The 13,334-nt window shown below is 47.3% G+C and overlaps 1 protein-coding gene across 1 annotated transcript in view; it reads right to left on the bottom strand.

The window, feature by feature from the left end:
* The window catches only part of LOC120995066 (C4b-binding protein alpha chain-like), a 128,058-nt gene that overhangs the window by 62,916 nt on the left and 51,808 nt on the right, over positions 1–13,334 (bottom strand). The window contains exon 5 of the mRNA XM_040424043.1: positions 5,882–5,961. Coding sequence (XP_040279977.1) covers positions 5,882–5,961 — 80 coding nt within the window. The remainder of the gene's footprint in view (positions 1–5,881; positions 5,962–13,334) is intronic.

Genomic DNA, 13,334 nt, shown 5'->3' on the forward strand with positions numbered 1-13,334 from the left:
GTCTGGCCCTAATGCATTCTCAGTGGAGGCGGATCCACTGAGAATGCATCCGCCTGCCAGCGTTCAGCCTCCGCTCCGCTCAGTGAGCGGACACCTGAACGCTGCTTGCAGCGTTCGGGTGTCCGCCTGGCCGTGCGGAGGCGAGCGGATCCGTCCAGACTTACAATGGAAGTCAATGGGGACGGATCCGCTTGAAGATGACACCGTATGGCTCAATCTTCAAGCGGATCCGTTCCCCATTGACTTTCAATGTAAAGTCTGAACGGATCCGCTCAGGCTACTTTCTGACTTAGAAAATTTTCTAAGTAATAATGCAGACGGATCCGTTCTGAACGGATGCAAACGTCTGCATTATCGGAGCGGATCCGTCTGATGAAACATCAGACGGATCCGCTCCGAACGCTCGTGTGAAAGTAGCCTTAGCTGAGAAAGAAAAATCTTATGCAGATGTTGATAAAGTTTTTATACAGCTGTATATGGAGATAACGGGCTATAAGGAAAAAGCAGCCTCTACAGAGGTGATAACTGCTGATCTGAGGACCGAGTTAACAAAGAGAGATGAGACAATTAGTAATATGCAGAAGACAATAACTGAGCTCTCACATCAAAAAGATTTGCACTCAAAGCAAATTTGTGTTTTGAGTGCAAACAGGGGGACAGGTGAGAGTGAGACCGCTCCTATGGCTGCCTCCAATCAGACTGATTCCACTCCAATAGCTGTACAAAGGGCTGCTGGTGACACCATTCGTGGATTAGGAGGTGGCATGGGACAGACCATTTCCAACTCACAGACGTGTCACAGCAATGCGGCAGTATTGCATTCTTTCCATAACATGGAGAGGACGCAATTTCTGCTAAAGATATGTAAACTGATTCCTACATATGATCCAGACGCAGATCCTTTCACTTCCTGTGATACTTTTGAGGGACATTGCCAGAAATTTTCTGTCCCTCCAGAATATCGCATGGAACTGTTCAAGCTATGGTTGCCTACACATCTTTTTCAAAGATATGAGGTCATAGGAAAAATTGCCTCCAGGAATGGCCTATTTCATGATGAAGAAGACAGGCTTTCCAATCTCATGAAATTGGTAACAGGGCATACGGACGTCAGCCCAGAGGTCCTAAGTAACTTCAGGCCTACCATCCATGATGAGCCCCTGTCGCTTTGTGGAAGGTTTGAAGCTATGTATAGGAAGGTGACAAAGGATCATGGTGTAGGAGCCCCACAAGGCATGATACGTATGTTTGTGGAGAAGTTTCCATATCTTGATACCACAATTCGTTTAACTGCAGCTAAGGAGACATCACTGATTGAAGCAGCAATGGTAATAGAGCAGGTCAGGCAGGATTTGCTAAAGAGTCACAAATCTATAAAAATCAGGAAGAAGGTAGCATTTAATAAAAAAAATGCAAGATGGCTGCAAGTTAAAGGGGATGGCAGCTAACAAAATATCTGTGTATTCTAGTGCTCTTCAAAGAAGAGTGTGGGAGAATATACAGTGTTTCCATTGTCTGCAATCTGGACACATAAAACGACTCTGTCCGCACAGAGATGTAAGGCGGGGTGGCTTTCAACCACACATACAATTGCAGAGACAGAGACCTGTTTCATTTGTGAGCCAACAGGCTACACATGAAACAGGGCTGCAAAAAGACACCATTACAACAGATATCCCTACTGAGAATCTGTTATAATAGATTTGTGGTGGGGATCCCTAAAGATCTGGCCATAATATGTAACTCAGGGGTCCCCCATATACTGGCCAGAGCAGGCAATCAATGTAAACCCATAATAGCCCCCAGTGCATGGTCACCAACACAGGGAGGGGGGTTAGGTTTACTGTTGCAGAACCTTTTGTTTGTTTGGCCTCAGTGTGTAATGCAAATGTGATAGAGTTCTTATCTTTAATCTCTACACCCAAGTGTCTGTTGGGGGAGCGGTTAGGAATTTATGACTCTCTTTATTGTAGGGGTAAGGCCATACAGCTCACAAACAGATGGTATTGTCCCTCAACCATGAGGAGACAATGGATCTTAGATGAGCTCTTTTGCTTGCATCAATTGGCAATACTGTTGGTTCATAAAGGATAACTTCTTGTACAATAGGACAGTTCAGTCTGGGAGTGCTCTTTTCATGTTAGGCAGGTACCTTTAAAATAAAAAAAATAAAAAAAATAATTTTTTGTGCCAAGGTCTGTTGCTCCCTTAACTTGGCTCAGAGTGTCATCATAAGGGCATGTTCATCATAAGGGCATGTCGTTGCATATCTCCAGTGTGTCTTACTCAAGTAAACCCTGTACTGTCAGCTTCTGAATTGGGTCACTAAAGAGTATGGAGAAATGGCAGTTTATCTCCCTGTCTGTCACTGGCACTTATAAGTAGGCGTTCAGTCAGGCCAAAACTGACTGGGCCCATTAACGGTAGTAACTAACTACCATGGATACATACCGTGTAATTTGGGTGCTAGCCCACAAAGTCCGCGGCGCAGCCAGTAGGCTGTGGGGCATAGCTCTCCCTATTGGGGATTCTGCGAGGGAGTGGGATGACCCCACAGTGATCCGCAGAGGCGCTTTGTATAAATTACGACTGTCGAGTCGGACGCGGAACTTGGGCGCAGCCGTTGCAAGTGGGAGCTCCCACTGGGTTGTGATATATAGCCTCAATTTGTAATGTACCTACTAAGAGTGCCAAGTGTTATCTACAGATACTGTCAACAGGGGGAGGCCATGATATCTCCTGATGGATTTTCAGAACTGCAGCTGTTGAGGTGTGCTCCCCTGAGGAGCAGACTGTTTAATATGATTCCAGGTGGAGAAATGCCTAGAGACACAATGATTGCCCTTGATCTAAGAAGATGACCAGACATCTGTACCCATCATGAAGCCACCAGATGATCCCAGATGAAATCCCAGATGAACATCAAAACCATCCATACACAAGAAGATGAATCAACCGATTGGCCAAAGATGCAACATAAATGAGCTTATAATGTATTGTGTTTGTTATTGTAAACACCTCCACACACAGACCAGGCTTCCAACATAGTGTGTCGGTATACCGACAACAGGGGGATATGTTAAGGGAAATATGGCTTTCAACCAGAACCTCATCCTGATGACCACACAAATATGCCTAATAATTGGACCCAGTGGTATTTACCCATTCAGTATGGCCAGTAGCAGTGTGTCCCTTGTTAGCATATCCTAGGCAGTTGAACAACATCCTCTTGACCAAGAGATGGGGGGAGATATTTGGGTGGTCACAGGGTGGAGTCTATGGTGGGGGGGGGCTGGGACACAGCAAGATATAGGTGAAAGTTGGGAGTGAGGCGGGGGCTTCTCTTCCTGGACACCGATGGATGCAGAAGCAAGCTAAGTTATATGTGTGCTTATGTGGGTATGTATATAAGTATAATATCCCAGTAGACTTTATATGTGTGTAGATATTTGCAGTCTGCAATTGTATTACCAGTTAGATTATATGCTGTTTATGCAAGAGTCTCTATATGTACATGTACTAATGGTCAGGTACTGGAGGTGAAGAGTAGATCCAGTAGACTGTATATTGGTGGACTCTGGATATACTGTATATACATACACATTATTAGCCGCATTTGCTTAGCATCCAGGGTGGACAGGAACTGAGGTGGCTGTGTGTGGTGGTGTCCTCTATGTATTGTGTTATCTGTATCTCTATGTATATTGTCCATTGCTTTGTCATCTCCATGTTATCAGTAAACTATTTTTATATATAAGTATCTGCGAGGGTTGTGTGTTGCTCCTGAGGTATATATATGACTGGAAGAGGTGTAATTTTACACAGGATATTCGGGTTGTATGGGAAACAAAGGCAATTTGCTAGGAATAGAATAGAAGGGATGGAAAACGGAGATATACATAAATCTCCATTTTCCAAGAGACAAAAATCCCCTCTTCAGAGCCCGTCTGCCGCATGCCAAGGCGATCTCTATAAGACGGGTCCTAACACTAAACTCACCTGTTGGGTGCCATAACAGCGACCATGAAATTCAGGAAGTGTAGGTCCCACATGCATGCTGGGCCCCTTTTGGTTTATATCTCTATGGTGCCAAAATGGCCTCCAATGAATACCAGGGACTACAAATACCTGCATGCATGCTGAGCAAACTATGTACTCATGCTAATTAAAATCAGCCCATGACGCAAAACAGGCCACAGGAGTGCACGACCAAATAGGAGTCAGCCACATCTCCCATACAAACTACAAAACAAAGAGGGGGAGGTCTGCACATCCTTATGCGCAGGTGCACGTATACTGTATATACCATATGGAAAAACGGAACCGAAACGCAAACACAACGGAAACAAAAAAAAATGGAACAGATCCATAAAAACGGACCGCAAAATACTGAAAAAGCCATACGCTGGTGTGAAAGAGGCCTAAGGCAGATTAATACACTATACCAGGTGTGGCCAACCTGCGGCTCTCCAGCTGTTGTAAAACTCCCACCATGCCCTGCTGTAGGCTGATACCTGTAGGTAGTCTCGGCATGCTGGGAGTTGTAGTTTTGCAACAGCTGGAGAGCCTCAGGTTGGCCATCCCTGCACTATACCCACAGATAAGGCTCTGTATGCAGTAGCCCAGCCACTCTCTGTTCTGTGCTGGAGCGGCTGCACCCCTTTCCTAAGATTTCTTTGTCAACTGAGTCCCATTCCTATGCAGACAATACAAGTAAGTGGTCAGATCCAATACGGCTGCCACAGGAAAGTTTTGAAAAACAAAAATTCAAATTAATAGCTGAAATATTAAAGAAGGAAAAACATATTTGTTGTCTAGATTATTATGTCATTAATAAAACTAAATACATGACACAATCTAGCTCTTGGCAATCTCAGAAAAAAACTTTGAAAATGAAATTGTTTGTAAAAAAAAGATTTTATATTTAATTATATAGGAAGAAGTAATGTCTTAAATGTGCTATCTGAAGATTAAGTTACACATTCTACACAATTATTAAAGATTAAGGCTCTAAAATATGAGTATTTTACATGAGGTTTTCATGAAGCCTAGAAAAAGGGCCTGGTTTGCTGGAATTGGGGCAGGAGAGCGGGCTCCCAATTTCAACTATATCACCCCCTGCTTTGTAGGTGATGAGACAGATCAGGAGCCACAATTTAGAAGCTCTTTGCTCAGGTCTTTCAGTTTGAGATGAAGTAAGGCATTGCCAAGACCTGTGGGAGGCACAGGATCTGATGTATGGTACAGTATGAACTCTGAAGCACTCGATGTTTTGGAGAAACTGGCAGGTGGACCCAGATTCTGGTAGTGAGGGAATTTAGTGACCTGATGATCTAGGATTTATTTTGGATTTGAATTGTACATGCTGTTTGCTGTGGACAAGAAAATAAAACTGGCTCACGCCACTTGTACCCAAATTAAGACCCACAGGAAGGTGATCCGCTCCCATCTGGATGAGGTGAGTATAATTTTTTTTTCAGCCACTATTTTAATAAGAATTGATTTGCCACCACAAAGCGAAAGGAAATTCGACTTCGCTGCAAATTGGATTTTTTCTAAACTTCGGATCAAATGATGCTTTGATTTTCTCAGCACTACTATGGACATCTCCACATCATACAATTAGTAGTGGTAGGCCTGAGAATTGTATCTTTGACTCATTTTATCCTGGAGTTTCACTTTAAATGATAAAATTGTGAATGCATGCCTCCAATAGGAGAAACTTACTGCATATGGATTTATGCCCTGTTCACATTAGCATAATGGCTTCCAACAAACTCAAATGTTCACCAACAGGTCCCATTGACTCAATCCTGTCACATTTCTGTATATTATTCTAATAACCTGCTAAGTCATTTTTCAATTATTATGGTAAAATTACCTTCACATTGTGGGACAACATAACTCCAAGTTCCATCCTCTTGACAATATCTGTGATCTTTTCTTGATATCATATTGTATCTTTAAAAAACAGGCAGATTGCATAGAGTTAACTGGTTTAAAGTGAATAAGGCAATTATTACATAATAAAAAGGTTATAATTAGAGTTGAGCAGACACATGGATGTTCGGATTCGACGGGTTCGGCTGAACTTCACAAAAAAGTTCAAGTTCGGGACCCGAACTTGACCCAAACTTAACCCGAAACCGAACCCCATTGAAGTCAATAGGGGCCCGAACTTTTGAGCACTAAAATGGCTGTAAAAAAGTCATGGAAAGGGCCAGAGGCTGCAAATGGCATCAAAATGTGGTTAAGAGCATGGCAAGTGCTCTGCAAACAAATGTGGATAGGGAAATGACTTCAAATAACATAAAATACCTAAAAATAAAAAATAATAATCTTGATCTTGGAGGACAAAGTCCATATGGAGTAGGAGGAGGCAGTGGACGTGGCGGTGTAGGTGGAAGCGGCGGTGGAGGATGAGGAGGTAGCCTACACTGCTTTTTGGTTTTATTTTTTATTATTTTTATGTTTAAATTTGGGTACACCCCAAAACATTGGGAAATATAACCTGTGATAACCCCCTCCAGCCGTGCTAAACAAACGTTCAGACCAGGGCCGTTTCTAGGGGCGGGCGGGACGGGCGGCCGCCCGGGGCACTGTCAGAAGGGGGGCGCCGGCAGGGGCGCCCTGTGTGGTGTAAAAAAATAAAAAATAAAAATTGGTTATATATAATTGCCGGCCGGCGGCGCCCGTCATGCTGCGCCTCCTGAGCGCTTGCCGCCCCTCTAAAGAATCTCCTGCCTGCTGTCTCTGCTCTGTGCTCATGTTAATGTAGCGTGGCCGAGCTCTGTTTGGTCCGCGGTACAGGAGCATTTGTTTCCTGTACCCGGCCGGACTGACAGGAAGTGCTCACTTAGTGTGCACTTCCTTTCAGTCCGGCCGGGTACAGGAAACAAATGCTCCTGTACCGCGGACCGTACAGAGCTCGGCCACGCTACACTAGAGGTGACAATAGAATGGAAATTAGTGACAGGGGGGGGGGGGGGAGAATGGAAATTAGTGACGGGGGGGGGGGAGAATGGAAATTAGTGACGGGGGGGGGGGGAAGGGAAATTAGTGACGGGGGGGGGGGGAGAATGGAAATTAGTGACAGGGGGGGGAGAATGGAAATTAGTGACAGGGTATGGGGAGAATGGAAATTAGTGACAAGGGGGGGGGATGAAAATGAATGACAAGGGGGGGGGAATGGAAATGAGTGACAAGGGGGGGGGATGGAAATGAGTGACAAGGGGGGGGGAATGGAAATGAGTGACAAGGGGGGGGGATGGAAATGAGTGACAAGGGGGGGGAATGGAAAAGAGTGACAAGGGGGGGATGGAAATGAGTGACAAGGGGGGGGGTGGAAATGAATGACAAGGGGGGGGATGGAAATGAGTGACAAGGGGGGGATGGAAATGAGTGACAAGGGGGGGGAATGGAAATGAGTGACAAGGGGGGGGGATGGAAATGAGTGACAAGGGGGGGGAATGGAAATGAGTGACAAGGGGGGGGAATGGAAATGAGTGACAAGGGGGGGGAATGGAAATGAGTGACAAGGGGGGGGATGGAAATGAGTGACAAGGGGGGGGATGGAAATGAGTGACAAGGGGGGGGGATGGAAATGAGTGACAAGGGGGGGGATGGAAATGAGTGACAAGGGGGGGAAAATGTTAATGAGTGACAAGGGGGGGGGGGGGAGAGAGTGACAAGGGAGTCCCCAGAGCCAGACTGCAGCCAGAGACCAGATCATCTTATTGTCCTGGTGGTAAGTAGACAATGCAATATGTTTATTATGTAATTGTTTAGTTATTAATACTACATTGGAAACTAATTTACCTCACATTTAGGGTCCATTCACACGTCCATATGTGTTTTGCGGATCCACAAAACACGGACAGCGGCAATGTGCGTTCCGCATTTTGCGGACCGCACATTGCCAGCACTAAGAGAATATGCCTATTCTTGTCTGCTATTGTGGACAAGAATAGGACATGTTCTATTTTTTTCAGGATCGGAATTGCGGCCCCATAGAAATGTATGAGTCCGCAATTCCATTCCGCAAAAAGAGACAGCTACAAGAAGCTGGATTAACCGTAAGGGAAGCATAGCAGTTATTTTAATTTAAAAGCTGAGAAAGGGGTGGAACATATGTGATGTCTGATAAGGGGGGGGGGGCGGCAATTTTTATCTTGCCTAGGGCGGCAAAAATCCTTGCACCGGCCCTGCCTCCCTCTGACATCTCGCCTGACCTGTGCCCGAGTGCCGAGTCCTCTCACTCTTCAGACAGTGCGGGCGGCACTTACTGACGTCACGCGCCTGCTCCTCCCACTAGGCGGCGCAGGCGTGTGACATACAGTGAGTGAGTGAGCGCCGCACTGCCTGCCTGTTACCGCCCGCCCTGAGCCCCTGAGCAGTGCTGATGCCTGCTGTGAGGCGAGTGATGGTCTGGGGGGGCATTAATTACAATGGGGGGGGGGGGCATTAATTACAATGGGGGGGGCATTAATTGCAATGGGGGGGCATTAATTACAATGGGGGGGACATTAATTACAATGGGGGGGACATTAATTACAATGGGGGGGGGGAGCACTGTGGGAGACATGAAAATGGGGGCCACTGTCACTGTGGGGGACATTAAGTTTAATAAGGATCACTATGGACATTATTTAGAATGGAGGCTGCTGTGGGTGTCATTATAACTGTATAATGTCTGATAGGCCTAGTCCTGAGCTGAGTTATATCACCCTGCCCATGCCCTGTATAATAATGTACCCATCCCTGATACCCCTTAGTTATATTACCCGGCTGCGGTAATATAACTAAGGGGTATCAGGGTACATTATTATACAGGGCAGGGTAATATAACTCAGGACTAGGCCTATCAGACATTATACAGTTATAATGACACCCACAGCAGCCTCCATTCTAAATAATGTCCATAGTGATCCTTATTAAAAATAATGTCCCCCCACAGGCAGGCAGTGCGGGCGGCGGCGCTCACTCACTGTACGTCAGTAAGTGCGGTGAGCACCGCCGCCCGCACTGCCTGCCTGTTACCGCCCGCCCGGAGCAGTGCTGAGAAAGAAGCCTGCTGTGAGTGAGAGCCTGAGTCTGTGGGTCACTGTGACCGTCCGTGCAATGTGGTTCCACATTTTTTACAATGGGGAGACACTTATTTCATCGAGCAGTTTTGAGGGGGGGGGGGAGTTTTTTTGACACTCGCCCTGAGAGAAATTTTACCTAGAAACTGCACTGGTTCAGACAATACACTGGCTGCAGGGCAGGCCAGCACCTTCAAGGCGTAAAGGGCAAGATCAGGCCATATGCCCAATTTGTAGACCCAGAAGTTGAAGGGGGCAGACCCATAAGTCAGTACGTGTAGGCGTGTGCACACATACTGCTTCACCATGTCGCACGTCCCAGTGATGCCCACGATCCAATTGGATATCTTCTCTATCAACTTTTTATGTTCTTTTCTGCGCCTACCATGTTGATCACGGTTAGCGACGAATCAGGGCTCCACGCCGGAGAGGGAGCGTGAGAAAGGGATACCACATCCAAGGGAGGTCAATGGCTGCAATGTGATTGAGCGGAAATGTGGGACAAGTTATTAAAGAAGGATCGAATGAAAGGGCCAATTAAAGACGAATTTAAGAAATTTAAGTCCCTGTCACCTATGCAGAGCACTGGTTTTTCATCGCCAGAAATAGGTTAATGTCACCCACCAATGGAACAGATGATTATTAAAAATTTCGGTACCTGTCACCTATGCAGAGCAGGGGTTTAATCGCGGCAAAAATGGTAAAATGTCACCCAAGAATGTAACAGAAAAATTAGTAAAATTTAATAACCTGTCAACTAGGTAGAGCAGGGTCTATCACAGCAAAAAATTGGTGAATGTCACCCGACAATGTAACAGAAAAAATAGTGAAATTTATTAAGCTGTCTACTAGGTAGAACAGGAGTATATCACAGCCAAAAATTGGTGAATTTCACCCGAAAATATAACAGACAAATTAGTGAAATTTGTTTACCTGTCTACTAGGTAGAGCAGGGGTATATCACAGCCAAAAATTGGTGAATTTCACCCGAAAATGTAACAGACAAATTAGTGAAATGACATAAAATAAAATAAAGTACGTACAAATTAAAAAAAATTATCTTGATGTATGAGGTGAAGGTCCATATAGAGTAGGAGGTTGAGGAGGTGGTGGATGCAGCGGTGTAGTTGGAAGCGGCGGTGGAGGAGGATGAGATAGCCAACAATGGTTTTTGGTTTTTATATTTTTATTTTATTTTTTTAATTTGGGTACACCCCAAAAGAGTGGGAAATATCAAAAATACAACAATGAGCAATTGCGCTGTAGTATAACAATGGCTGGGTAAGGCCGCTATACATGTCTATTCTGCACAAGGTACGGACAAGTCCTGTGGGATCCATGCCTGATTCATTTTAATGAACGTGAGCTTGTCTGTGATAACGCCCCCTGCCGTGCTAAACACACGTTCAGATAATACACTGGCTGCAGGGCAGGCCAGCACCTCCAAGGCGTAAAGAGCAAGCTCAGGCCATGTGCCCAATTTGGAGGCCCAGAAGTTGAAGGGGGCAGACCCTTCATTTAGTACGTGTAGGCGTGTGCACACACACTGCTCCACCATGTTGCTGAAATGCTGCCTCCTGCTAAGACGTTCCATAGCTGGTGGTGCTGGTTCTTGTGGCGTGCTGACAAAGCTTTTCCACATTTCGGCCATGCTAACCCTGCCTTCTGAGGTGCTAGTGGTGGGAATACAACCAGCAGCGCGTCTACCAGCGTGCGCTTGTACTCGCGCATCTTATGATTACGCTCCAGTGACGAAATTAAGGGCGGTACGTTGTCCTTGTAACAGGGATCCAGCAGCGTGGCCACCCAGTAATCAGCACAAGTTAGAATGTGGGCAACTCGGCGGACATTGCGGAGAAACTGCAGCATGTAATCGCTCATGTGTGCCAGGCTGCCCAGATGCAACGAAAAGCTGTCCTCTGTTGGAGGTGTATCGTCTGTGTCCTCTGTATCCCCCGAGCCACGCACCAGTGATGGCCATGAGCTGGTTTGGGTGCCACCCTGCTGTGAACACGGTTCGTCCTCCTACTTCTCCTTCTCCTCATCCTCTACCTCATCATCCTCCAGAACTGTGCCCTGGCTGGACAATTGTGTACCTGGCATTTGTGGGTGCAGGAATTCACCCTCGGAGCCACTTGTGAATGACTGTCCGGAAACCCTATGAAATAATCCCTCTTCCTGCTCCTATTCCTGTGCCACATCCTCTTCCATCATCGCCAGCAGCGTTTTTTCAAGGAGGCATAGAAGTGGGATAGAAACACTGAGAACGGCGTTATCGGCACTGGCCATGTTGGTGGAGTACTTGAAACAGCGCAACAAGGAACACAGGTCTCGCATGGAGGCCCAGTCATTGGTGGTGAAGTGGTGCTGTTCCGCAGAGCGACTCACCCGTGCGTGCTGCAGCTGAAATTCCACTATCGCCTGCTGCTGCTCGCACAGTCTGGCCAGCATGTGCAAGGTGGAGTTCCACCTTTTGGGCACTCCACATATGAGGCGGTGAGCGGGAAGGCTCAAGTTACGCTGCAGCGCTGACAGGCGAGCAGCAGCAGGGTGAGAACGCCTAAAGCGTGCACAGATGGCCCGCAATTTCTGCAGCAGCTCTGACATATCGGGGTAATTTTTAAGGAACCTCTGCACCACCAAATTCAGCACATGCGCCAGGCAAGGGATGTGCGTCAAACCGGCTAGTCCCTATGTCACAGGGCGCCGGCGACAAGATCTTCCTGCGCTGCGCCGCCGGCGTCCTGCCTCTCTCCCTGAGCACTCGGCGCCCCCGTCTCCCAGGTAACAGTGGGCAGAGCGGACCCAACCGCGCTCATGCTGTCTGTGCGGTCGGCATCCTCCATTCCCCTGGCAACAGTATCAGGCTGAGCACCGAGCTGGCCACTTTGTGCTCGGCTTCTGTGTCTGAGCAGGTCATGTGACGCTGGCCACGTCACATGACCTTAGCCTTTCACTATTTATACAGGCAGCCTGCTGGCCACAGGTTGCCTGCGATTTTGGTCCTGTGCCTACTGCTACTACTCAGTGCTTCTGATACTCTGGATTTTGACCCTTGTTTTTTGTTCCTGACCCGACCTCACCTGCCCTTGTGTACTGACGTGACCTCCAGGTTTGACCCTCGGCTTGTACTCTGACCCGTCCTTGCTATTCCTTGTGTACTGATGTGACCTCCAGGTTTGACTCTCGGCTTGTGCTCTGACTCGTCCTTGCTATTCCTTGTGTACTGACGTGACATCCTGGTTTGACCCTAGGCGTGTTTGTTTACCGCCATTGTTACCCCTGTTCATCTATGTTAGTGTTGATCTCTGGCATTTCAGTATTGCTCCTGACACTTTACGTGACTTCGGATCCATCTGCAGGGTTCCCTCTTACTGCCTCTGCCTGGCTATATTCTGTCTCTGTCCGCTCTGCCTCTCTGCACTAATAGAGGTTAGGGACCGTCGCCCAGTTACGCCCCGTCGCCTAGGACGGGTAGTTTAGGTAGGCAGGGACAGAGACGCAGGTGGCAGCTAGTGGGTGCACTTCCTCTTACCCTCTCCCTAGTGCATGACACCCAGAGCTGCTACGAGATTTCGCCCATTATCGCAAACCACCAGGCTGGGCTTGAGGCTCACTGGCACCAACCACTCATCGGTCTGTTGTTCAAGGACCGTCCACAGCTCCTACACGGTGTGGGGTTTGTCCCCCAAACAGATAAGTTTTAAAACTGCCTGCTGTCGTTTAGCCCTGGCTGTGCTGAAGTAGGTTGTCAAGGTGTTACGCTGACTGGATTGGGAGGCGGTAGAGGATGAGGAAGCAGAGTAGGAGGAGGAAGCAACAAGAGGCAAACTGAAGCGACCTGCAATCCTCGGTGGTGGAAGGACATGCGTCAAACTGCTATCTCGCCTCAGGCGCAGCCGCCACTGTATTTACCCAGTGTGCTGTTAGGGAGATATAACATCCCTGACCGCGCTTACTGGTCCACGTATCCGTAGTTCGGTGGACCTTGCCACAGATAGCGTTGCGCAGTGCACACCTGATTTTGTCCCCCACTTGGTTGGCAGGGAAGGGATTGCTCGCATGGAAAAGTAGGGGCTGCTGGGCACAACGTACTGTGGGACAGCCACCGTCATAAGGCTTTTAAAACTCTCCGTCTCCACCAGATGGAATGACAGCATTTCAAAGGCCAGTAATTTTGAAATGCTGCCATTCAGGGCCAGGGATCACGGGTGGTTAGGGGGGTACTTCCTCTTCCACTCCAGTGTTTGG

The sequence above is a fragment of the Bufo bufo genome, chromosome 3 (genome assembly GCF_905171765.1).
Source record: "Bufo bufo chromosome 3, aBufBuf1.1, whole genome shotgun sequence".
Lineage (NCBI taxonomy): Eukaryota > Metazoa > Chordata > Amphibia > Anura > Bufonidae > Bufo > Bufo bufo.